This window comes from Triticum aestivum, chromosome 2A (assembly GCF_018294505.1).
Source record: "Triticum aestivum cultivar Chinese Spring chromosome 2A, IWGSC CS RefSeq v2.1, whole genome shotgun sequence".
Lineage (NCBI taxonomy): Eukaryota > Viridiplantae > Streptophyta > Magnoliopsida > Poales > Poaceae > Triticum > Triticum aestivum.
In genome coordinates this window covers 53,573,791-53,597,304 of record NC_057797.1, presented here as the reverse complement: position 1 = coordinate 53,597,304, position 23,514 = coordinate 53,573,791, and the positions used below count along the sequence as shown (strand labels likewise).

The following is a 23,514-nucleotide window of genomic DNA, read 5'->3' as shown; positions in this document are numbered from 1 at the left end:
GCATATTAGGGACACTCTGTTGTTCTATGTATTCACACATGTACTAAGTTTCCGGTTAATACAATTCTAGCATGAATAGTAAATATTTATCATGATATAAGGAAATATAAATAACAACTTTATTATTGCCTCTAGGGCATATTTCCTTCATATGGTTCATGTACCAGTGTGACCGTCGAAATGGATCCGGGAATCCCTGGCCTCCTCCATCGCCCCGATCAAGTTCTCGATGAGTGGGTGGTGGAGGTATGGCTTTCATGACCTCTGTTCATGCGTGGCGCATGCCCTCACCGCGCGCGCATGATTCCTCTGGATTGCAATGCTGTTGTACCAGGTGCTCACCTCGCGCACGTAGGAGAGCTTGGTGATGTCGCCGTCGAAGATCTCCTGCAGAGCCTGGTCCCATCCGAAGCCAAACGCCATGGCGCGATGGAGGTTTTGTTGTTGTTGTTGTTGTTGTTGTTGTTGTTGTTGTTGTTGTTGTTTCTATGGAATAGAGAAGTTGAATGGAGGCGAGCGCCTGGTGGTTATCTGTGCGAGGGGAGATAAATGAATGCAGCGTGGACACCGAGATTTCCTGGAAGAAGGAGAAATCAAACGGGCGACAATCTATCGATCGAACGACTGCTCGTCTTTTTAGAAGAACCGGACAACCTGTTGGTTGGGTTTGGGTTTGAGAATGAGTAGAGCGAACACGTCGGCTCATTTGACGAACAAGCCCAGTACAGTAAACGGAAACGCGCGAACGCGCCGACCCGATCCAACATCTTCGTCCCGAGCGCCGAAAAAAATGACAGCCGTTAACGCCGCGTCGTCATCGCTGCCCGCTGGCTCGGGATCGGCCACGTCAAAACGAGATCTTTTTTTACTTGGTGTTTTTGCCACTTTCAGAATTTCGGTTCGGTACGAAATGTCACAAATTGTAAAGTGATGGTTTTCCGCTAATAGTTCGGGTGGTTTAGTGGATTTATTAATAACCCGAGATGGTAAAGGAAAAACTCGGCGTTCTACGTTCCAGCTGAATTAGCAGAAATAAAAAACTCAGCCTTGAATTGGTTAATCTTTTTATTTAGAACAAAAATAATATTAAAAGGGGTTTTGGAAGGGTTTCGCAGTCTGGCTCCTTCCTTCCTTTCTTTCTTCTTCCCCAAACCAGAACGGCAGAGCACGCCGCCCGCACATTCGCGGCTGCTCGTCCAAACCCTAGAGTCGCACCGCCCAACCGCCCGAATCCCTCATGCTGCGCGCGGCGGCGGCTGCCGCCGCTGCCTTCCCGGCGCGGTTCGCCGCCGTGCCGGCCGTGCCGGCGGCGGAGGAGATGCGGTCGCCGCTGCTCAGGGTTTTCGGGTCGCTGAGGGGCGGCCGGAGCTCGGTGATGGGGAGGCGGGCGCGCTTCTGCTCCAGCTCCTCCGGGAGCGACTCCGAGGCCGCCGCGGCGGCCGCAGCGGAGGCGAAGGCCGAGGATGCGGTTGCCGCCGAGGGTGAGGCGGAAGGCAAGCCGTCCTCCGCCATCGTCTCCACCAACCCCCGTCCTGAGGACTTCCTCTCGGTGCGCTCTCTCTCATTTCGGATAGTAATCGCTCTGTTTTAGTTACCTGTATCAGCCATTCGGTGGAATTGTGCTACTAACTAGTAGTAGAGTGTGTATTTTGGTCTGAGCTCAGAATGATTTGTAAATGAACCCTTGATTTGCCGTGAAAGGCGGCTTACAGCGAGAGGAAAACTAGGAACTAGTGACAGAAAAACACCTACAAATTGCGGACTGACCAACATCTAGTGGGAAATAGGAACAGATAAACTGGCTTAAATTCAGTGGCAGAGGAAGTAATGTATTTATTCTGGGGCCGATGTGATTGATTCATCTAATACTCTGGGTTGCACAGTGAAGGGATCAAAATGTATTTGATATGAAACTTGAAATAGTCATAGAGAAGAATTAGTACAGTGAACAGTTGATGTGTGACTATATTTTCATGGTGCATTCTAATAAGCGTACCCTTTTTCTTACTTTACTCTAGGTCATTGCACTGCCTCTTCCACACCGACCACTCTTTCCAGGATTTTATATGCCGATCTATGTAAAGGTATGTTGTCGAGGAATTTGGTCTACTCTGTAATTTCCTTCTTGCCTCTTACTGACATGGTAATTTTCCCTCTCTTTTCAAAATACTTTAGGACCAAAAGCTGTTGCAAGCCTTGATTGAAAATCGCAAAAGATCAGCCCCATATGCAGGTGCCTTTCTTGTGAAGGATGAAGAGGGTACTGACCCTAGTATTGTAGCCAGTCCAGATTCATCAGACAATAAAACCATTGATAGTCTCAAAGGGAAGGAGTTGTTGAAGCGTCTTCATGAAGTTGGCACTCTGGCTCAGGTAATTGATGATTAGAAAGACGGGGATTGTCCTGTGCTAACACAGTCTTACGTTAATATGTTTCCTGTAACCAGTCTTTGTTGTTTCTGTAGATAACTAGCATACAAGGGGATCAGGTAGTGCTTCTTGGTCACCGGCGTTTGCGGATAACTGAGATGGTGAGATATGTTAGATTCACTGCTATTCAGTTTTGATGAGTTAGAGAACTTCCTTTACATCAAGATACCCAAAATTGCAGGTTGAGGAGGACCCACTTACAGTTAAAGTTGACCATCTGAAGGTAACTCTACAATGATATCACCAGCTCCCATGTTTTTGTTTTTGTTTTTATATTTGCCATTATGGACATCTAATTCCTCCCACCTGCCCCAAAGTGGAAAGTACTGCTCAAATCCCTCACACACAAAAAATGAACAAGAACACTAAAATTTTGTTTCTTGAAGCTAAGGAGAAGTCATATATGATTCTAATTTCTGCTATAGCTGTGAATTTTAGCTGCATCCATGCAATACTATGTATATCACATACCAGTATTCAGATCACCCTCCTTTTGCGATCTTATTTTGTGTGTGCTCCTGCACCATTGTGTTTTTTTAGTGATGTAATTTTTCTCACTTGTTTCTCATCGTGTACTTTTAGATGGCACAAGATTAATTGAATCTGCAATAAAATACTTTTTTTCTTAGTTAACCCTGATTTCACTATGAACTAAATGTGAGATTGCTTCGTTGCTATAAACTGTCAGAAGATACCTTGCATTTTAGACCATTTAACTTGTCCTTTGCAGGAAAATACCTACAACAAGGATGACGATGTTATAAAAGCAACCTCATTTGAAGTTATATCAACTTTAAGGGAGGTTCTCAAGACAAGTTCCCTTTGGAAGGATCATGTTCAGACCTACATACAGGTCTGAATTATTTCCTTAATTTCTTCCTTTGTTTGTGGTTGGTATGACACCAAATTTTGACTTGCCAATATTTGGGCAAATCCAAGATATTGGCTACAAGCTGGTTGCTTACCAGACTGCATTGCCCACCTCTAGAAAAGTTGCCAATTGTTGGCAAGTTTGGCAATTTATTGGCTAGCTAATTTTAGGCTTCAAACCAAGCGTGCCCTGTAATCATTTATTTGAATATTGTTTGAGAACCATAGAACTTGTCAACCTTGTGACACAGCTGGTGTTTTGATTATTGAAATGTTGTGTTGATATCTAACATAGGCAGGGTAAGCATGTTACTGAACCTTATTAAGTTCTTTCATCCTGTTTAGTTGCTGAAAGTGGATAACACGCAGGGTTATCTATAGGAGCCAAATGAGTAAGGGCTAGGATACACATCTTATTCGCTCCCAGCTACCTGTACCTGCCATTAACGCCATGCTGACAATATATTAGAGCTATAACCAGTGGCCATGTAATAGTTGACATAGAAATCCCTGATGATAAATTTAACATTTACTTTTATTGTATACCTATATGCATTTCCTTTTTCTTGGGTGCCATTGGATTACATGGTGGCATTCTGAATGTTTTTCTTCTTTCACTTGATTCAGCATGTAGGTGATTTCAACTACCCACGGCTAGCAGACTTCGGTGCTGCTATTTCCGGCGCCAACAAGTTGCTTTGCCAGGAAGTGCTCGAGGAATTAGATGTAAGAAGCTTTCTTGGAACTTCATCCATTTTACGTTTCTTTTACTTCTTTAAATCCAACTCCCTAAGCAATATGGATGTTACTTGAAACCTACCAAATTCTTACCCATACAGTTCTTTGTGAACTTTTACATTCATTGAATGTCTAGATGCCATGGAAACTGTGAATTACCATGGGCACTGGACTTATTTATGCTTCTGTTTGACTTTGTACTCTAAATATTTTATTGTGAGATATAATCATTTCATCTAAGCAATTGAACAGCATTCTCATGGATCAGCAGAAGATTATTGTGTTTTGCTTTTTGTCCACTATAAGCATACTTGTTGGCCTTCTTAAAACCAAATTGATAGCACAAGAATACTTGGTGAAACAATAATACTGGTCCTTGGACTAGCAAAAATTCTTTCCAAATTCACAAAAATAAACAATTTTGAAAAAAAAATGATCTATAGGATACTCTCTTTGTGTCATCAATACATCACTCATCTATGTGTTCTTGAATGAACAATATGTTGTTCGGACCACGTCATAGCTTTCTTGTTCTGCTTCAATTCAAATGTGGCATTTCTTGAACAGGTAGATAAGCGTCTAAAGTTAACTCTTGAGTTAGTAAAGAAGGACATGGAGATCAGTAAGTTACAGGTAATTCATTATCTTAATCTCTCTTGTTAGTTTTTATTCTTAGTTTGAGCTTTCTTGTTATCTTTTTTTACAGCAAGCAATTGCAAAGGCAATTGAAGAAAAAATTAGCGGTGATCAGCGACGTTATTTATTGAACGAACAACTTAAAGCAATCAAGAAGGTACTGATCATTCGTTGTTTCTCTTATCAATTTAATTATGCTCCTTCAAGTCTGACTTTCAAATAATTACTGTTGTATAAGCTAGCTCTTTTTAAGGATCCATGAAACCATTGATTCTCATTAAGTGTCGAATTGAATAATACCACCATCTGGTGTCTGCTTCTTGAACCATTTGTGCATGCCAAATGTGAAATCACCATAACTTTTAGGTTGATCTGATTTTGTTGGTCCTTCATTATCACTCACCATATCTCATGTTTGCAGGAGCTAGGTTTGGAGACTGATGACAAGACAGCATTGTCTGGTCTGTTCTTGAACCTTCATACTTGTTGAAAATTAATGTGTTGTTTTTATCACTTTTAGAGCTTTCACTTTTGTTGGCTTTTCATAATTGACTAAATATTCATGGGGTGCAGAAAAGTTTAGGGAAAGGATTGAAGCAAAGAAAGACAAGTGTCCTCCTCATGTTTTGCAAGTCATTGAAGAAGAGCTCACCAAGCTACAGCTGCTAGAAGCCAGTTCTAGTGAGTTCAATGTAACTCGCAATTATTTGGACTGGCTGACGGTATTACCATGGGGAAATTATAGGTTTGTATTTATCCGCCTTTCTTTTGAAACATAGGTCAGTTATCTGAGCCTCATGTAGTGTTTGCCCCTTTGTTGCAGCAATGAGAATTTTGGTGTTCATCATGCCCAACAAATCCTTGATGAAGACCATTATGGTCTGAGTGATGTTAAAGAGAGAATACTGGAGTTCATAGCAGTTGGGAAGCTAAGAGGGACTTCGCAAGGTTTACGTCCTAACATTTCCCTTTCTGTTTTGTGTTTCAAATATCATTTCATTTATTCACCGGTATGGTGTGGACCTAGTTGTAAGTGCTCTATTGGCATCCTTAGTTATATACTGCATTCATGAAAAATGTCGTATAAAGGATCTGGTTCCTCTATTTCATCATAGCTCGTCATTTGGTAGAAGCTGGATTTTGAAAGCTGCACGCAGAGACTTCTGATAGATATACTGTAGCTGGATTACCGCTTAATTCTCGCTAAATTTGGTACTCCATCTGATCTGTCACAATGAGTGCCATCTTTGACAAACATGGTCTTCAGAACGTAACATTGACCACTCACCTTTTGTTATATATTAACAAACCAGTGAAACAATCATATCATTTAAATACTTGTTTGTATAAATCTACACATTGTTTTCATACGCCATTTTCAATATTCAAAGATATATCTGTAGTCACCATAGCTTAAAGTTTGACTCTAAACAACACTAAAACACTTCTCTGTGAGTGGTAGTGGGTGGAGTACCTTACTTCACATCTCACATGTAGCTATTTTCAACCAATGACTTTGTTCGTCTATCATTTATACAGGGAAGATCATATGTCTTTCTGGGCCACCAGGAGTCGGTAAAACTAGTATTGGTCGCTCTATTGCACGTGCATTGAATCGACAGTTTTACAGATTTTCTGTTGGAGGTTTGGCCGATGTTGCAGAAATCAAGGTGCGCAACAAATATCCATGTCACGTCTCTTGTTAAGTGTTGGTATTCTTTAAAACTAGTTGAGCTGTTGTTCCAATAATAACATTTAAATAATCTTAGGGGCATCGGCGGACCTACGTTGGTGCAATGCCAGGGAAGATGGTGCAGTGTCTCAAATCAGTTGGGACAGCAAATCCTCTGGTATTGATAGATGAGATCGACAAGGTATTGTAACAATTTTTTTAATCGTTTAGTCAACGATTACTTGCATTTGTTTAGACATGGACTACATATTCAACAGCAATTTATTTTGTTAGCCACTATGAACTTTTTGACTCAATTGCATTACTTCGAAATTTAACTGGCTATCTTTGTTTGCTGGCAGCTTGGGAGAGGGCATTCTGGTGATCCAGCGAGTGCACTGCTGGAACTTCTGGACCCTGAGCAGAATATTAATTTTTTGGACCACTACCTTGATGTTCCTATTGACCTATCCAAGGTTAGTCTGTTGCTTTCTCAAGGGCACTTGCCTGTTTTACCTATATATGCATTCGGGTAACTTCAGTTTACGGTTCAAAGTAATGTTTTCTAATGTCTCCTCAACAACTGTAGCAAACATCATCAGTTTACATCTCTTGGCATGCTGTTATGATTGGGCGTGCACCACGCTTATTATTGCGCTATCACATGCAGTGTTTATGCTATTATTCATGAGGTGTGATAGAGCATTATTACCCTCGACTCCTTGAGAGTTTTGATTAAGTTAATGCGATATTGCTTTTTTGCTCGATTCCCTTCTCCGATCTTGCTAATTGCTGCTGTTTTGCTTGTGCTTCGTGACTTCTCTGCCATGCAATTTTCTGTTTATGATGTTCTTTTTCCATATAATAAGTTTTTGAACTTAATTATTGCAAAACATTCCCTGACATTTTGTTGTATGAAAATCAGGTTCTGTTTGTTTGCACAGCAAATGTTATTGATACAATACCCAATCCGTTGCTGGATAGAATGGAGATCATTTCAATAGCTGGTTATATAACTGATGAGAAGATGCATATTGCTCGGGACTATCTGGAGAAGAATACTAGAGAGGCTTGTGGCATTAAACCTGAACAGGTATCTGCAGATTTGCAAGTAGACTAGCTATTCAATCTGCTTTATTTTGTAGTGTTGTTTATAACTTTAAAAGTTCACTTTCCTACAAAATGGAAGTCCACACCATGACATACAGAAAAACTAGTGGTCATGCTTTGCTTTGTACTCCCTCCGTCCGATAATATAAGAGCGTTTTTTAGTGTCAAAAACGCTCTTATATTATGGGACGGAGGGAGTATGATATAGATAGCTTAAATCTCACCAAGCTATGCTTTGTTATGTATGACTTCTGAATTCTTACAACTCTCTATGCATTATTGCGCCACATAAGTTCTTTTTAGTGATGCTGGAAAATGTGACTAGTTGTAGTAACTTAACAAATCCTAGTTCACCACAAGGCTTCCAGACTTAGGTGGTATATTCAACTATATTGCACTCTATGTGGTCAGCACGTGGAAAATATCTACTGTATCTAGTAAGATAGTAACCCGTTGCCACTTCCAAAAATGATCTGCCAAATGGAATTCTCTTGAAGCCATAAATTTCTAACAGAGGCTTTACCCAACTGTCAAATTCTACCTTCACCACCGGGGTGGAGGGGGGGGGGGGGACATGTAACTTGGGGATGCCACTCTTAACTCTTAACCATTTATTTTTTACGGATAAGTTTTACCTATGGTTGTGACTAGTTTTGTGAATTTTGTAAGCCTAATGTAGTTATTCGGTGCTCATTGCATATGTAATACTACCTCCGTTCCACAATGTAGTGCATATTACGTTTTTCAAAAGTCATACGTGGTTATCTTTGACCAAATTTATGGAATAAACTATTGACATCTAAAATACCAAATATATAAATACAAAAGTATACTTTATGATGAATCTAATGAACCTAATTTTGTACTGTGGATGTTGATATTTGTTCTATAAACGTGGTCAAACATAGATATATTTGACTTTTAGAAAACAAAATATGTACTACATTTTGGAAGGCAGGGAGTATTTTGACATGCCCATCTGTGATTTTCTTTCAAGGTTGACACTCCTGTTATGCAGTTTCCTGTCATTAATATTATTATACATGAGTATATCTTGAGAAACATTTAGACCACCTATCTAGGAGTATCTTTGGAAGTGCTTCCAGAGTGAACTAAAGAACAAAATGGAAATAACAATCACATTAAGCTTGAAATTTCCACTTAGCTGTATCACTCGACTTATACAGTAATAGAGCTCGAGGCTTCCAGTGATATTTCTTTGTGAGTACATTTTATTGTTAATTTTAGCTTTAATGGTCCATCTAAAAACATGTACAGGTTGAAGTTACAGATGCTGCCCTCCTTGCCCTTATTGAAAATTACTGCCGAGAAGCAGGAGTGCGGAACCTTCAAAAGCAGATTGAGAAAATTTACCGGAAGGTACGCAACATGGCAACAGAGTGCCAACCTAATTATCTTTGAACTGTTAGTTTGTTGAAGCAAGGATGGGTTGTCTATACTCAATACCATGTAAAGAAAAGGAGGGCGACAAACCTGTTGTAATTCTGTGCACTTGAAATTAGTGTTTGTAGCAATACAAAATAGGAACATCATGACATGTGCATTGTTTTTGGTGTCTGCTTAATCTTGATTAAAGTTACTTGTTCCCGCATTACTGGCACAGTGTACTGGCAATTAGACTATCTAGTAGTTCTTCTATAATGAGTAATTGAGTATAACTTTATCCTCGTACATACTTTACATACCATGTGACCTGTCTTTGCAGATAGCTCTGCAGCTTGTCCGCCAAGGGGTATCAAATGAGCCAGCCCTAGAGGCTGTGATTGTCACAGCAAGCGTAGAACCTACTGATGATGGTAGTGCAACAATCGTGAAAGATGAGAAGTTGAATGATCCCGCCGTCAAAGATCCCGAGGAAGCTAAGGAACCATCTCTGAAAGAAACTCTTGTAACTGAGCCAGTTCTATCAACCGACACATTGAGCACACCAGAGGTAGTATGACCATCATGGATTCCATTGTGTTTCTTATAGATAAAATGTGAATAGCTTGATCCTGAATATGGTGCTCTACTGCGCAAACCCAATCATATACATGGTATTTTATGTGCTGCTGATTAACTTACCTGATGATAATTGGCCAGATCTGAGACAAGCAATGCAGCAGAGTAAACTAGTATGTTTCATAGGATATTCTTGACTCTTGATGAAATTAATATATTGATGTTTCGTCATTTTTTTAATAAATACTGGATACAACTGTTGCTCCCCATGCCCTGGCTACCGTGGTGGATGCAAATGTTAGCTAATTAACAGATGTTTAAATTTCTAACTGACTTGACAATGTATATAGATAGTCTATGCTGAGGGGAGTTTTTTTTCGAGCGAGAATATTGCTGAGGAGAGTTGGTAATGATTGTAAGTTATAGCTGAAATCGTAATGAATTTACTAAGTGCTGATTCTGTAGGGCAACAAGGACACAGACGGAGTAAAGGAGGAGGCAGCAGACAAGGCAGTTAAGAAGGTACTAATTAATTCATCAAACCTTGACGATTTTGTCGGGAAACCTGTATTCCATGCTGAGCGTATATATGAGCAAACTCCTGTTGGAGTGGTCATGGGTTTAGCTTGGACTTCTATGGGTGGTTCTACTTTGTACATTGAAACAACAAAAGTGGAGGAAGGAGAAGGAAAAGGTGCACTTGTGATGACGGGGCAGCTTGGAGATGTCATGAAAGAGAGTGCTCAGATTGCTCACACAGTCAGTAGAGCTATACTGCGAGATAGAGAGCCAGATAATCAATTCTTTGCAAACTCAAAGTTGCACTTGCATGTTCCTGCAGGGGCCACCCCTAAGGATGGCCCTAGTGCTGGATGTACCATGATCACATCAATGTTGTCCTTGGCTATGGGAAAACCTGCCAGGAAGGACTTAGCAATGACTGGTGAAGTAACATTGACTGGAAGAATCCTCCCAATCGGCGGGGTATGTTTCCTCTACTCCTTTCTCAAACTTGGTTTGTTGAATCCCTCTGTTGGTTACACACATGCAGTCTTTCTCAAACAAGGGAACTTTGTTTATTCACCAGAACATCAATTGATTTCATTGCTGTGATGTTTACATCTTGAGGCATTTCATCTTTAATTGTTCATGTTGACATTTACAGTTAGTGCTTGATCTGCAAACAACAATACATGTCATATCTGATGAATTGTGTACCATGCATTCTTGTAGTCCTCAAAATCATCTCGCATGCATTTTACATACTCCAGTCTCTAGAAAAGATAGATCATCCTGTTATCATACTGTCATGACCACTAATTGATCTTTGGTGCATGCTTTCCTGTGTGCAAGCACTTTCACCCTGACGTATTTATTATATTTAATCCTGAAAACAGGTAAAAGAGAAGGCCATTGCTGCCAGGCGAAGCTCGATAAAGACGATCATATTTCCAGCAGCAAACAAAAGGGATTTCGATGAGCTTGCTGCTAACGTAAAGGAGGGTCTCGAGGTTCACTTTGTTGACACATACAGTGAAATATACAAGATAGCCTTCCAGAACGAGACAGAAACAAGCTAGCAAGCAATTCAAACAGAGTATTCAGATTGCGCGAGGTCTTTGGGGCAAGACTGAATACTGAACGAAGTTTGCAGCTAGGCCATTCTTTGCAAGATCAGGAGTAACTTTTTGTTGTAATGATTGTTTTTTCCTAGTGCCCCATGTGACAATATGTTTTAAGGAAATTTTGACGAGAATGTCCGTAGCTAGATAGCTGAGGAGCCATGTCAAATAAGAAAAATTAGAGGTTTGTTACAAACCCAAGAATGTACAAGTTTTGCCTTTTCTTTAATGATTTTACGATTGTTTTATTATGGACTTTGTTGGTATCTTCAAAGTCTGTTTATTTCTTTCCTTATATTCTCCAATAGACACCGCAGGTGTACACCTTGAGATATGCTCTTGTGCACACACATACATCTGCAGCTGCTTTGAGATGTGCAGATAAAGTCGTGTTTTTATTAGTTAAAGAGCTTTTATTGTTTACATAAATCAGCATACAAGGAAATACGGTATCAGTTCAGGCAAGTACATTCGCAGCCAATGAAAAGATGCACATTACCTCCATCTTAGACGCGCCATTTAATGAGCCAGTTTTGTGGCAGCAACTGCAAGCATGAACGAAACACAATCCAGATAAAGTGAGCCGTGTGGATCGTAAAGAATGCAAGTGACCGAAGATCTGTGTTCCTACTCCACGCGTTTTTTTTCTTTCTACTATATTCTACTAATAAATAATATAGCGCCACCACACTCGCCTGACCAAACGGCGAGTATAACGGAAGAAACATCGTGAGACGCACGGTGCATGGGTCGCCGCGCCGCCGGCGCTGTCCCGGCGCCGCGCCGTGACCGTCCAGCCATTGACGATGTTGGTAGCGGAGCAGCTGGCTCGCTCCTGTCGATAGATCAGGTTCACACCGAACCCTCGATGGTTTTAAAATCTCTCGCCGGATCCACGCCAACTGAACCTCGCAACCGCCAGCGTTTTTATACCCGCCGTCGCCTTCCCTCCTCCTCGGCCAAAAGACATCAGCCACACTTCGCAGGAGCCGCCGCCGCCATGGGCAACCTGGTGTCGGCGAGCGCGGGCGGCGGCAAGATCGTGCTGCCGGACGGGAGCGTCAGGGCGCTGTGCGAGCCCGTGTCCGTGGCCGAGCTCATGGTGGAGCACCCGCGCCACTTCGTCGTGGACGCGCGCCTCGCGGTGGCCAGCGTCGACAAGGTCGCCGCGCTGCCGGCCGACCACCTGCTGGACGGTGCCGGGGTGTACGTCGTGCTCCCGGCCACCCAGGGCAGGGTCTCCGCCGACGAGGCCCGGCGAGCGCTCACGGCATCGCGGCTGCTTGCGCGGTGCCGGTCGATGCCGGTCAGCGCACAGGAGCAGCGGGACGAGGCTGCGCCGTTGCTTGGCGGGCCCGGCGACCACCAGCCGGAGTTCCTGAGCCAGGAACTGACGCGCGGCGGGCCTTGGAAGCCCAGCTTGAGGACGATCGAAGAGCGCGTGCTGCCGAGGAAGGTGCCTCACTGGCTCTTCTGACGCCGATCGACTCGTGCAACTGCAAACGGATGTGATCTTGTTTAAAAATAAAAATTGGCATGTGATTAGAGACTTTTTCTGAACCGATTTGGTGCTGCATATATGTATATATATATACATGGCAAAAGAGCGGAGATCTTACATACATGAACAACTCGGTACGCCGGCCCGTGATACTGTTCTAATAAGTTACAATTCCAGAAACAGAATGGATTGCAGAATTGTTCAGCAAAACTGAACGGCTACTACATTGCAGAATAGGACCCCTCGCGGTGCGCCTGCCAGGCGAAACTCGTCAAGCTTGGTTCGCTTTACTAGCGATGGCGGAGGCGTACTCGGAGATCGTTTGGTCAGGCGACTGCCTGAGATGCACGATGATGGGGAGCAGCTCGGATGACCGCAGGAAGAGCCTGCACACGGTGTAGTCGCACATCTTGCGCAGCGCGAAGAGCACGATTCTTAGTGGGGATTCGGTTAGAGCATCCTTTCTGCTGGGGCTCAGAGCAACCGCGGAGTAGCTGCTGACCATCTTCAGTAGGGCCTGCGCATGAATAAGTCGAGGGATGAGAGTGTCTGATGAGCATCACAAAGAACTGTTGAAGAAATTGAGAATCGACAATTTACCACTGAATAGACGACCAAAGCATTTGGTTAGTTTTGTTGACACATGGTACGAATACATATATTTCAATTTTTAAATGTATATCTGATCCATTCAACTTCTTAAAAATGATGTCAGAATATGGTAGAACTCAATGGAACGAAGCAATAGCAGATTTGCCACTTTTGCTAACACTGAGATGACAATAATTGACTTATGCGGTTATAGCCCATTACTAGCTGAGTGAAGCGTTTTGCTCAGCCTCCATGGAGCCCTTTTCTTTGAAACATTCAAAAATCACATTTCAAGTAAAATTTCATGAGAAAATACATTGACTCCCAAGCTACACAAAAAAGTGAAAATCGTCGGTTTTATATAAGGCAGAGTGTTGTGCAGACACTGTTCACTATTTTCAAAATCACCAATTTGTCTTTTTTGTGTAGCTCGCATGTCAATGTATTTCTTCATGAATATTTGCACACATGCAGTATACATCCGTATGATACTGTGGAATTTTTTTCAGTATTTTTGAAACATTGAATCATTTTTGCTGAATTTATCAAGACAAAACGGGCAGTATTTTTGAAACATTGAATCATTTTTGCTGAATTTTTCAAGACAAAACGGGCTTCATGGAGCCCGAGCACCAAAAGGCATTGCTGTTTAGTAGCTTCACCATGTATCAAGAAAAAGAATCTACGAAGTATGGATGACGGTTTCCTCCCTTTACGCTAAAAGTAAAAAATACAAGGAGAAGACATGACATGACAGAACATGAATCATGAGCAGTACGCAAAGGGTGGCAAACCTGAATTGCGCCTTGGGATACAATGTCTCCACAGAGTACGTCAGAGTTCCTGACTAGATTACTCAGGGCCCCTGCAGCATTGCCTTTGGTTTTATCTTCCTCAGGAGCAAGAAGTAGCTTAGTGAGCTGAGGTATAGATCGTCTGAGTTCTTCATACAGCTTGTCATTGTGATAAGCAGCATTGCCTACCTGAAATAGCAACAGCTAAATTAGGTTCCAAAATCAATCACGAAAACATTAACAGGGTTGAGGATTATCATCTCAGTATGAAGATAAAAATACAACAATCAGAAGCCAGTTTACAAACTTACAGCAAAACATGCAAACTTCCGCGTCCGCTTGTCAGGGTCAGAACACCTGTCAACTACAAGCTCAATCACCTTATTTGCTGCCTGTTCCCAGATAACAAGGTTAAACATCCCTTCCATAAATTTTAATCTGCAAATAAATAGATAACTAAATCCTGTCTTACAAATGGACCATAGAAGTAGGGACTGTGTCGGCACATGTTGCCAATGGCACTGCAAGCTTTTGCTCTTATATCGGGGTCCTCATTTGATAGAAAGTTCTTCAAATATTCAACCATGCCTGCCTTGTTGATGGGCTCGTAGAAGTCCTGGGCAATAGCGTAACTCGTGTCACTATGCATATCCAACAAAGTTTTGATATCTCAACGTGACTTCTTTGTGCAACCAAGACATGAGCAAAGAGGCCAACAAAAGACAAACCTTTGACATGCGTGCAAGATCAGAAATTATCATGAGGAAGTCGAGCAAAGTCTCCTTAGCAAGAGGACCTTTGAGTAGCTTTGCTACTCTAGAAGGATTGAGAAGGCCTTCTCTTAGAAGCTGCAACGCAAGTGGACGGTAGCCCACCATTTTGGCCACAATGGCCAAGGGCCTTGATATGTCTTCCATATTGAGATAATCAAGACAGCGAAGTATACAACCAGGAACACCAACCTGAAAAGGAAAGGGAGGAGAAAGGTTATGGAAATGAATACTTACGAATAAGAACAAGTTCAAAGTCAGTTAGTCAGACCTCTAGGAGAACTTGAAAGTATTGAGGCATATTATGCTCTATAGTTTTGAGCATTTCCTTGTTCTCAGTACCAATTCTTCCCCCAGGGGATCCAATGTTGAGGAGAAAACCACTATTGATGGATGCTGATGTTGATGGCATGTTTGGAGAACTCTGCACTGCGACAAATGGAAATGCCAAAATATCAACAACTGAATTTATCAGTTCCCGTACTCCCTTTTTCCCACCACCAAGACCAGCCCAAGCTGCCAAAACCTTGAGGTGCATATCAGACAGCATGTCAGTCAACAGCTTTAGATGTTCCCTTTTATACAAAATTTCACGGAAAACGCCACCAGGAAGGCATTGAGATAAAGCTGAAAGAGTCCAGGCAACTCCCAACGGTGACAATCCACTGCGGTGTGTTGAAACTTCTTTCCCATCAGAAGGCTCCCTTGAGAAACCATCGGTAAGCAAACGAATTAGGAGCTGTGGGATACCAACTGAGCAGGCTTGTTCGACAGCCAATGGTCCACCCCATTTCAATCTAGTTTCCAACAGCCCGATACTCCCATCACGAAGGCCAAACAGATTCAGTAAACCAGCATTATATCTGCAAAGTTCCTCACTTCCATCAGATAGCCATAGCTTCAGCAATGTGTGCAGTGTTGCCATCCGAGGAAACAAAGCAAGGGCAGTTTCACATAAGGAAGATCTGGTTTGCCCTCCATTTTCAAGTGAAATAAGCGTTGACAGTGCAAGTGTTGCAGCTGCACAGTGTGGCTGCAGGCAACTCTTCACTGTATCATCGGCTGAAGAGAGGTGCGCAAGAACAGAAAGCCGGGACCGCTGTTTCTTGTGGGAACTTGTTAAAATAATTGATGCTGAAGATTTCCCCTCCGACTTCAGACACGCTGCTATTGTTGCCAATGCAAGACAACAGTGCACTACAAGGGCATGAGGATTGGACAGTTTGCATTTCTGATTACTGTTCTGCTTCGACTCCTTGTTCAAATATGAGCCACACAGTGACAGCAGTGAAAACATATCAGATACAATTGTCCCATCTCCACCATATTCTATTTCATTGGCCTCCGGTGATGAATTCATTGGACCACACATAATAGCACAGAAAGACAGATTCAGCAGGCAGGCCCTAGCAATGAGCTGAAAAGCAACATTTAGAAAAATATAATAAACTCAACTATCATAAGTTAGAATTAAGTTACACTTTCAATGTACAAAAATATAATAAGCTCAAACATCAATAGTTCTTGGTGTAAAAGGGATAATCAACTGACAACCTTAAGCTTTTTAATTTCTATAATTTGGGTATATTGCATTAACTAAAAATATAACAGCAGAGTATAACCTCCATCAATGTGAATATACTAAATGTACTTTCTTTAATGGAAAGCCAGGCTCATATTGGTTTCTTTGTTACTCAATGTACAAGATAACCAGAAGTACAGAATCTGAAGTCTCAGAATGTAGCGTAGTGGAATCATATGAGATAAAAACGGCAGGTGAGGCTGCTTGTGAGTTTGCCCGCGAGTTGATGAAATCAGAGATAGCAATGGGGTACAAAGTTGTAGTTAACTGGAAACAGTGCAAAGAGGTGAAGAACAAATTGTGTTTGAGTTAGAACCCAAATATTCACCTTATATTATTAGCATACAAAAAGGATAACTGATCGTACTCAAAAGAATCCTATGGAAAGACTTATTTGCCCAAGCATGAAAGAATTACCTGAAGAGAAGCATGAATAGCTGACTCTAAACCATTATGCAAGCAGTGGTAAACTGCAATCTGCATTGGCCGTGAAGCCAGAAATGATTTGACAAATATGTTTATCAGACTGCTGGAGTTTGAATCTGGTAATGAATCTTGCTCTTGCATTTTACCATCCAACTTTGAGTGACCTTGTCGCCATGAGCTAGCTAATGGAAATGAAAAATTGTGTGCGCCAAGGGACACAATGTCAACAGCATGAGCAAGATACCAGATGGCCTTGCATGCCTCACATGCTGCTGGTACCATGTTCGTAGAACCTGATATTATGTCTGAACCTGAAGCTATCAGACACTCACACAAGAGTTCTAGTAGCTGTGACTTCCTTGCATGATCTATAATGTTGATGAGGCTTTCTTCAACTGGATTTGGACTCTCAGAAGAGATGCTCGCTTTCAACACAGAGATAACCCTAGATAACATCAGAGCAAGACATGCAGTTGACTCGCGAGATATTCGTCCAGATGGATCAACAGTGGAAACCAGAATCTGCAGATCAAAACTCTTAGCTAGTCAAGACAAAAGAAAAAAATTAGACAATAGAGCCTGAAGTGAGTGGCAAAGTGTGACCTGTGAATAAAGATCACACAGAGAGGACCAGTGTCTGCCATAAGAATTTAGCACAGCACCTTCACTTGTATCAAGTAGCTTCCGTGCTATAGCTAGACACTGCCAACAGAAGCATTGTTTAATAATGTCAATTATATCATCAAATACATCTCAACAGTTACTTGTACTTTTCCAAAACTAATATTAGCACAGCCTGCTCTTCATATATGTCAAAAGAACGATGAGTTTTCCTTTGGTAGCACTTCTATTTCACATGGCAAAGTCAATAATATTTCAAGTGAATATGAATCTGCAAGATGTCTGGTGTGAATACCTTCACTGCAAGGCTGTAAGCGCCTGAAAGCTTCATTCTGATAATGAGACTTGTAAGCTCGAGAAATAGGCAGATGATGTCATCAATTGCCGCACAAGAGTGATAAGACCCAGCTTCAATTAGATTTTTAACAATTCTGAGAGACTGATTTGCACCATCAATATTCAGTTCCCTGCAAAGTTGACCAAGCATAAATTGTAGTTAGAATGACAAAGTGATTTTTACTCTGAATGAATAATTGCCAGTTATACAGTGCAATCTCCTAATTCAAATAATCTATTCAATAGACAATCTCAATGTTTAAATCCTTATAGAGTGGAACCTATCACCAAAATGATATCAAATTTGTGTAACAAATACATGAAGAAGAGATAGGATGCATACAATCACATATACAAGTATAAACACTGTTCTTCAGATAATAACAACCATATTGCACAAGTTTGCCATTATCATTCTTTATTTTTTCTACAGTAGAAACAATAACTTGAATAGCTCATGTTAAATGTAAAAGCATAAGCTACAAATCTACCTCGGGGAACTAGGAGGATTCCTCAACCAATTTTTTATGGGACTGAGGATAGTCGACAGCACTGCACTATCTCCAATAATGCTGCTAGCACCATTCACTGTTTGTGAAGCTTTTTCCAGCTTATCTAAAGCTGTACACTCTGCAATGCGATAAACAAGTCGGTGCTGGTTAGTACGTTTGTAAACGATTAAGCATAAAGTGAAGCATCAACAAGTTATTAAACCTTAAGAGGCTATTGCTTCTACTGGTGACAGTTCCAGGAGGGGTCCGATGATTCAAGATATTAAGACATCGATTGATGTTGCTTCTACTGGATGTGCATGTACACAAGATAAAGAGAGAGATTGTAATAAAGGATGATGGTTTGTTCAATTAGCTAGAAAGGATTATGTGGGTGGTTTGTGGAATGTGCATGTACCGTCATGTACTTTACCACTCTGCATGAACGGATCATTCGTAGTCAATAACTAATATAATCTCTCTTCCTAGAGAGCTCAATATTATGACTAAGAACTAGTGTAGTGACTTAAATCAGTTCAGTACTGTCCTTCTTCTCAAAGGCATATACCCCTTGTACCCTATGCATTGGCCCGTTAACCAACCAATTAGCAATACAAGACTAGTTATCTCCCCTGCCTTATCATCATTGACTGAAAGGTCAACTACATTCAGGATAACTATTTTATACCATTAATATCTCATGAACTGTGAAGAACAACTTCTAATCCCAACAGATGGCAATTACTGGCATATGGTAGATTCAGTTCACAAACATCTAGAGAGGTCAAAATTACTGCCATAATAAATATAAATATTAGAAGCAATTAGAACTGGTGTTTGGAGGAAAACATGCCTGATGGAGCATCAGAAATAGCACCAGGAGATGAACCATGATGATCATCGGTAGTTGATGTAGGGCCATCTTTTTTACTGCTTTTTTGTTTATCATGATCATGTTCTGTATTGTTAGCAGCATTTTTACCTGCCAAACATTTGTGTAAGTTTAAGTTAACATCAAGAACTCCAAATGCTTAAGAGTGAGAACATGTTTAGCATTAAAAACATTTACTTGGTGGTTCAGCAGGGTTCCTTGATGTTTGAATTTCATCAGCCTTCCGTGTGGCATCAGATCTTTTCACTTCAAAAGGTGTGGACTGAGTGTCCTAGGAAAATGATAGAGAAAAATGATTAGCTTCAGGATACAAGTCCGTGGTATGCAAATATGTGACTTGTTATTTCTAGAATCCATTTTTTAGAAGAAATAATTCAAGGCACTTACAGCTACTAAATCCATTGAATCATCTTTAACAAACGGATGCTCCAACAATGCTGGCCAGCTTAGTCTACTTTGAGGCAACTGCTAACACCATACAGCATTAGCTAAGAAAAGGAGGAATAAATAAATTCAATTACTGTGCTCTAGTAGAAAAAATGTCAGTTAGGACCTTGTTTAGTAAACCCTTTAAGAAGCTCTTAAAGTTTGCACTCATATTATCTGGATATTTTACAGGATCCTGCCATGACACAGAGAGAGCATATGTTAAAAAAAATCAGTGACAAAATTCAAATAGCAGATATTTGAAACAAGCAGTAACAGACCAACCTTGACAATGTGTCGTATAAGTGCATAGACTGAATTTGTATAAAAGGGAGGTTGACCAACAAATAGTTCATATCTGACCATCAGTGACAAAAGTTAGCTTGATGAGAGTAAATAGAGTGATAGACTATCAAACGCAAAGTGGAAACCAAGTATAACTGTGTGCTACAATGATAAGTACCTCAAAGCAAGCAAGCTGGGTTCTAAGAAAAATATTCTTTGCAAAAAGGGTAAAACCAATACACTTGCTACAGAAAGTCATAATTAAGCATACCAACGAAGCAACAAGATGAGCTATTCATGATTAAATTAGGTATCGCCCTCTGGATAAAGTAAAGTATATAAGAAATGAGGGTGGAATTACATAGCCAGTAGTGTCCGGAATTTGTAAATAAAAAGTTACATCACCTGATGAAACTAGCTCATGCATCAAACTTGCATGGGATTGATATTATAGTGAAACTAAACAAATAAATTGTTCTTCATACCATGCTTGCACTAGAGCAAGTCTGGACTGAGAGTTGTATTTTGTTTGTTTACTTATCCCTAAAGCATGTTTGCAGTATAACTGTAATTCCAAACATGCTCTAGCTCACGCATTATTAGAATGGTATCATGGAATACAGGTCACACAAAAAGAAACTCAGCAGTAGAATACAGAGATAACAAGATATTTTTGGAAGAGAAAAGAAGAAGAATTTACATACAAGATGACCCCAAGGGACCATAGATCTGCCGTGTGATTATAAGGTTGTTCCCTCACAAGTTCTGGAGCCATATATAATGGTGTTCCTGGGTGAGAGAAACATGCTTAGTGAAATGGATGACTGGCAAAGGGGGAGCTAAGTCATCATGAAATACTTGGAAAACATCCATATAAGTATCATATTATGCCACAATAAGCTAAGTAAGAATCAACAATGACATGCTCGACTAGAAGCGATCATCATCATCTTAAATAAGCTAAGTAAGAATGTAGGGACTAGGGAGTATTAAGTCAAATCTGAAATTTAATGCAAACCCCAGATAAATTCATTCTCGATAAAATTTAATGCTAACACAAACACACATTTATGTTAGAAATGTAACATGTCAGTGGTCATGACCAGTAGCTAATACAAGTCCAGACAAATGGATTTTACAAGATCCAAAGTTACTTGCACGATAATGAATGAAACATACCAACAGAGGCATACATGAAGGAAATGATTTTGTAAGAAAACCGGCTAGCATGCAAAGATGAAAGGTACCTTTTATAGAGCGTAGCACAACAGTATTGGCTGACATGGCACGAGCAAACCCAAAATCACAAAGCTGTGAATACGGCAGGAAAACCTCAATCAGAATCATAGTTCAAAAAAGCGCTAGGCGTAAATTGTGCGTTTTGCCACCGCCTTGCGCTTTACTGACCAAAGCGTATGCTTATGCGCAATTATGCGCAGATTAAGCATAGTTATGCGCAATGCATTTTGCCAACGCCTAGAGCCTAGGCGTGCTTAAGCGCTCGCTTAGGCGCGCCTTTTTAAACTATGATCAGAATTCAAACTATAATAATGTAAATCTCTAATGGATCATAAGTACTATAACTAGAACAGTAAAGAATGCAAAAAATTTCATAAATGACGATAATTGAATCTGTCTCATGTCATCAGTTAGGTGTTTGTCGTGAGGATTGTAGTTACTGAGATAAATACTTCTTTTTAGCAGAGTAAAAAGACACAACTAGCCAACATCATACTGAAAGAAGCATAACTGTGACACAGGTGTTTTACATCGAAAAAAACATGTACTTATGCCAAAATCAAAAATACTTCTCATGATGGTCTAAAACTATTAACTGTACACAGATATGAAGTAGAATATACCTTCACAATAGATCCTTTTCCAATAAGGATGTTCTGGGGTTTCATATCCCGATGGATAATACGATTAGAGTGCAAGTAATGGAGTGCTTTTACCTGAAATGAGGGCACAAGCTCAAACCATGAAGGCAAATGGGTTCTAAACTGGTTTTGTGCATAAGGAACCAGAAAAAGGTAAGTGTGTACCAGCTGCTTAGCAATAGCTTGAACTTGTTCTTCTGGGAGGCATTTATCATCCTCGAGCACCTCAAATAGCTCTCCCTGAAATGGGCATTAGCCCATTGATACTAAAATTTAGCCAATCCAAGTCCATTGAAAGCAATCATTGGTGTAAAGCACAATGTGACTAGAAAAAAAGTACTTGTGTACCTGAGCAAATTCTGTGACGACACAAAACTCCTGTGGGGTTTCAAACGCATCGATCATTTCAATTATATTCTCGTGTTTGAGTTTCCTCAGAATCTACAGAATCATTGAGATGGTAAAGTGAGATAAGAAACACCATATAGCGAGCTAACAAATACAACTATAGAGGGAACTATTGTAAGCTTCTAGCAATATGGTGATCGCGTGTTCCATACATGATACATCTCATGACTCTCCCACAGCAGATTAAACAAACAAATGCCAGCGACATTTGGGATTGTCGAAGGTGTTGCATGCCTTGGTTTAGATTCAGTAGACCGACGGTATCACCATGACTCTCAAACTGAGGCCATCCCCCATGACGAACTGGAAGCCCACCCCACCCCAAAACATACAATTGGAGGAAGTTTGAGCTTACCCTCACATCCTCACAAAAACTAGCAATTGTCGTGTGGCATCCCCAAGCAAGGAATCAAGGATGTGATTTGCAGGCACAGATAAATTGCCACAGGCAGGAACCCTGAATCTCTACGGATGTTGATCTGAATTAGAAAAAACTAGCAGCAGCAGCAGAGCACTTGCCTCGATCTCCTGCCTTAGGTTGTGGATGTCCTTGTTGCTCTTCCCATGCTTAAGGATAAACTTCATGGCAACCGTCTGCATCAAATTCAGACAGGAGATGGAATCAAACTTTATATATTGGGGAAAAACGCGGACAAATCGGTCACTCCTCCGTTGGCACCACCGGAGCGCGGTAGAGGGGAGGGAGGGGTTTGATGCGAACCTGTCGGCTGTACTTGCGCCTGCCCTTGTACACCTTCCCGAAGGACCCCTCCCCGACGAGCTCGACCACGTGGTAGTCCTCCACCCCCATCTCCCGCTAGTCGCGCGCGCAAAACCCTAGCCGCAATCCACGCTTCAGTCAGGGGGGGAAACGTCGAGCGCCAAACGCGACCCGAATTCGAGCCGCGCGCCCAAGGGGAGCAGCAGAATCGAACTCACAGTGCACTGGCGGTGGATTCGCCGCTGTTGGAGCAGCGGAACCGGGACGGGGCGAAGCTCCCCGCCGGCCGAATCCAGTCGAGGTCGACGACGTGAGGCGCGGGGAGGGCCTGGGGCTTGGGGGCAAGTCAATCCGAGCGCGGCTCGACTTGGGGCCCGCTGTGCGAGCGTGCGTGGGAGCAGGACCCGGCCGCGTCCTCCGCCGTCGGCCGCCGGAGGGGGAGGAGGGGGCGAGTAGGGCGCAGGCGCCGCCGCCGCCGGCGATCTGGGTGGATGGGGGGTGGGGAACCGGAGGTCGCCTGATCTGCGCGGTGGCCGCTCCGCTCCGCGCCCGTGCACTGGCTTCGGGGTTGGGAGTTCGATTTGGAATTTCGAATGGCTTTTTCGTGAGGGGAAGGAAGAAAAGCGGCTGTGGGAGCTTAAATTTTTTTCCCGCTCGCTGCGGAAAATCTCGCTCAGGTCAAAACGGCTATCTTGAGTATTTGGGCCGTAATGCCTAGAGGTTTTCTTCCATGTGTGTCATTAGCAGGCC

At 41.7% G+C, this 23,514-nt stretch overlaps 3 protein-coding genes across 4 annotated transcripts; 2 read left to right on the top strand and 1 right to left on the bottom strand.

Moving 5' to 3' along the window:
- The first annotated feature begins 1,122 nt into the window (after nt 1–1,122).
- On the top strand, nt 1,123–11,291 carry LOC123187399 (lon protease homolog, mitochondrial). 2 transcript variants are annotated; one of them, XM_044599257.1, is made up of 21 exons: nt 1,221–1,238; nt 1,329–1,549; nt 2,019–2,084; nt 2,176–2,373; nt 2,466–2,531; nt 2,612–2,653; nt 3,161–3,283; nt 3,928–4,026; nt 4,606–4,671; nt 4,745–4,831; nt 5,096–5,135; nt 5,248–5,419; nt 5,498–5,622; nt 6,214–6,344; nt 6,444–6,548; nt 6,709–6,822; nt 7,272–7,439; nt 8,735–8,836; nt 9,183–9,410; nt 9,884–10,402; nt 10,816–11,291. In XM_044599257.1, exons 2-21 carry the CDS (start codon nt 1,376–1,378, stop codon nt 10,996–10,998), a joined length of 2,808 nt encoding a protein of 935 aa, XP_044455192.1. In that variant the 5' UTR covers nt 1,221–1,238; nt 1,329–1,375; the 3' UTR covers nt 10,999–11,291. The 2 variants fall into 2 exon arrangements, with proteins under 2 accessions (XP_044455191.1, XP_044455192.1); XM_044599256.1 differs by having other exon boundaries at nt 1,123–1,549.
- Nucleotides 11,292–11,425: 134 nt separating this feature from the next.
- LOC123187400 (uncharacterized) lies at nt 11,426–12,658 on the top strand. The gene has a single exon (XM_044599258.1). The coding sequence runs from the start codon at nt 11,786–11,788 to the stop codon at nt 12,515–12,517; it is 732 nt and encodes a 243-aa protein (XP_044455193.1). The 5' UTR covers nt 11,426–11,785; the 3' UTR covers nt 12,518–12,658.
- LOC123187398 (serine/threonine-protein kinase TIO) lies at nt 12,580–23,368 on the bottom strand. The gene is made up of 23 exons (XM_044599255.1): nt 22,983–23,368; nt 22,765–22,880; nt 22,563–22,637; nt 21,984–22,076; nt 21,801–21,875; nt 21,618–21,710; nt 21,003–21,066; nt 20,460–20,544; nt 19,756–19,828; nt 19,598–19,666; nt 19,432–19,509; nt 19,222–19,315; nt 19,006–19,134; nt 18,153–18,291; nt 17,621–17,792; nt 17,308–17,406; nt 16,696–17,226; nt 14,968–16,113; nt 14,655–14,888; nt 14,399–14,542; nt 14,238–14,318; nt 13,927–14,115; nt 12,580–13,058 (listed from the first exon to the last, which is right to left on the bottom strand). Exons 2-23 carry the CDS (start codon nt 22,852–22,854, stop codon nt 12,813–12,815), a joined length of 3,999 nt encoding a protein of 1,332 aa, XP_044455190.1. The 5' UTR covers nt 22,855–22,880; nt 22,983–23,368; the 3' UTR covers nt 12,580–12,812.
- Between the last annotated feature and the right edge of the window lie 146 nt (nt 23,369–23,514).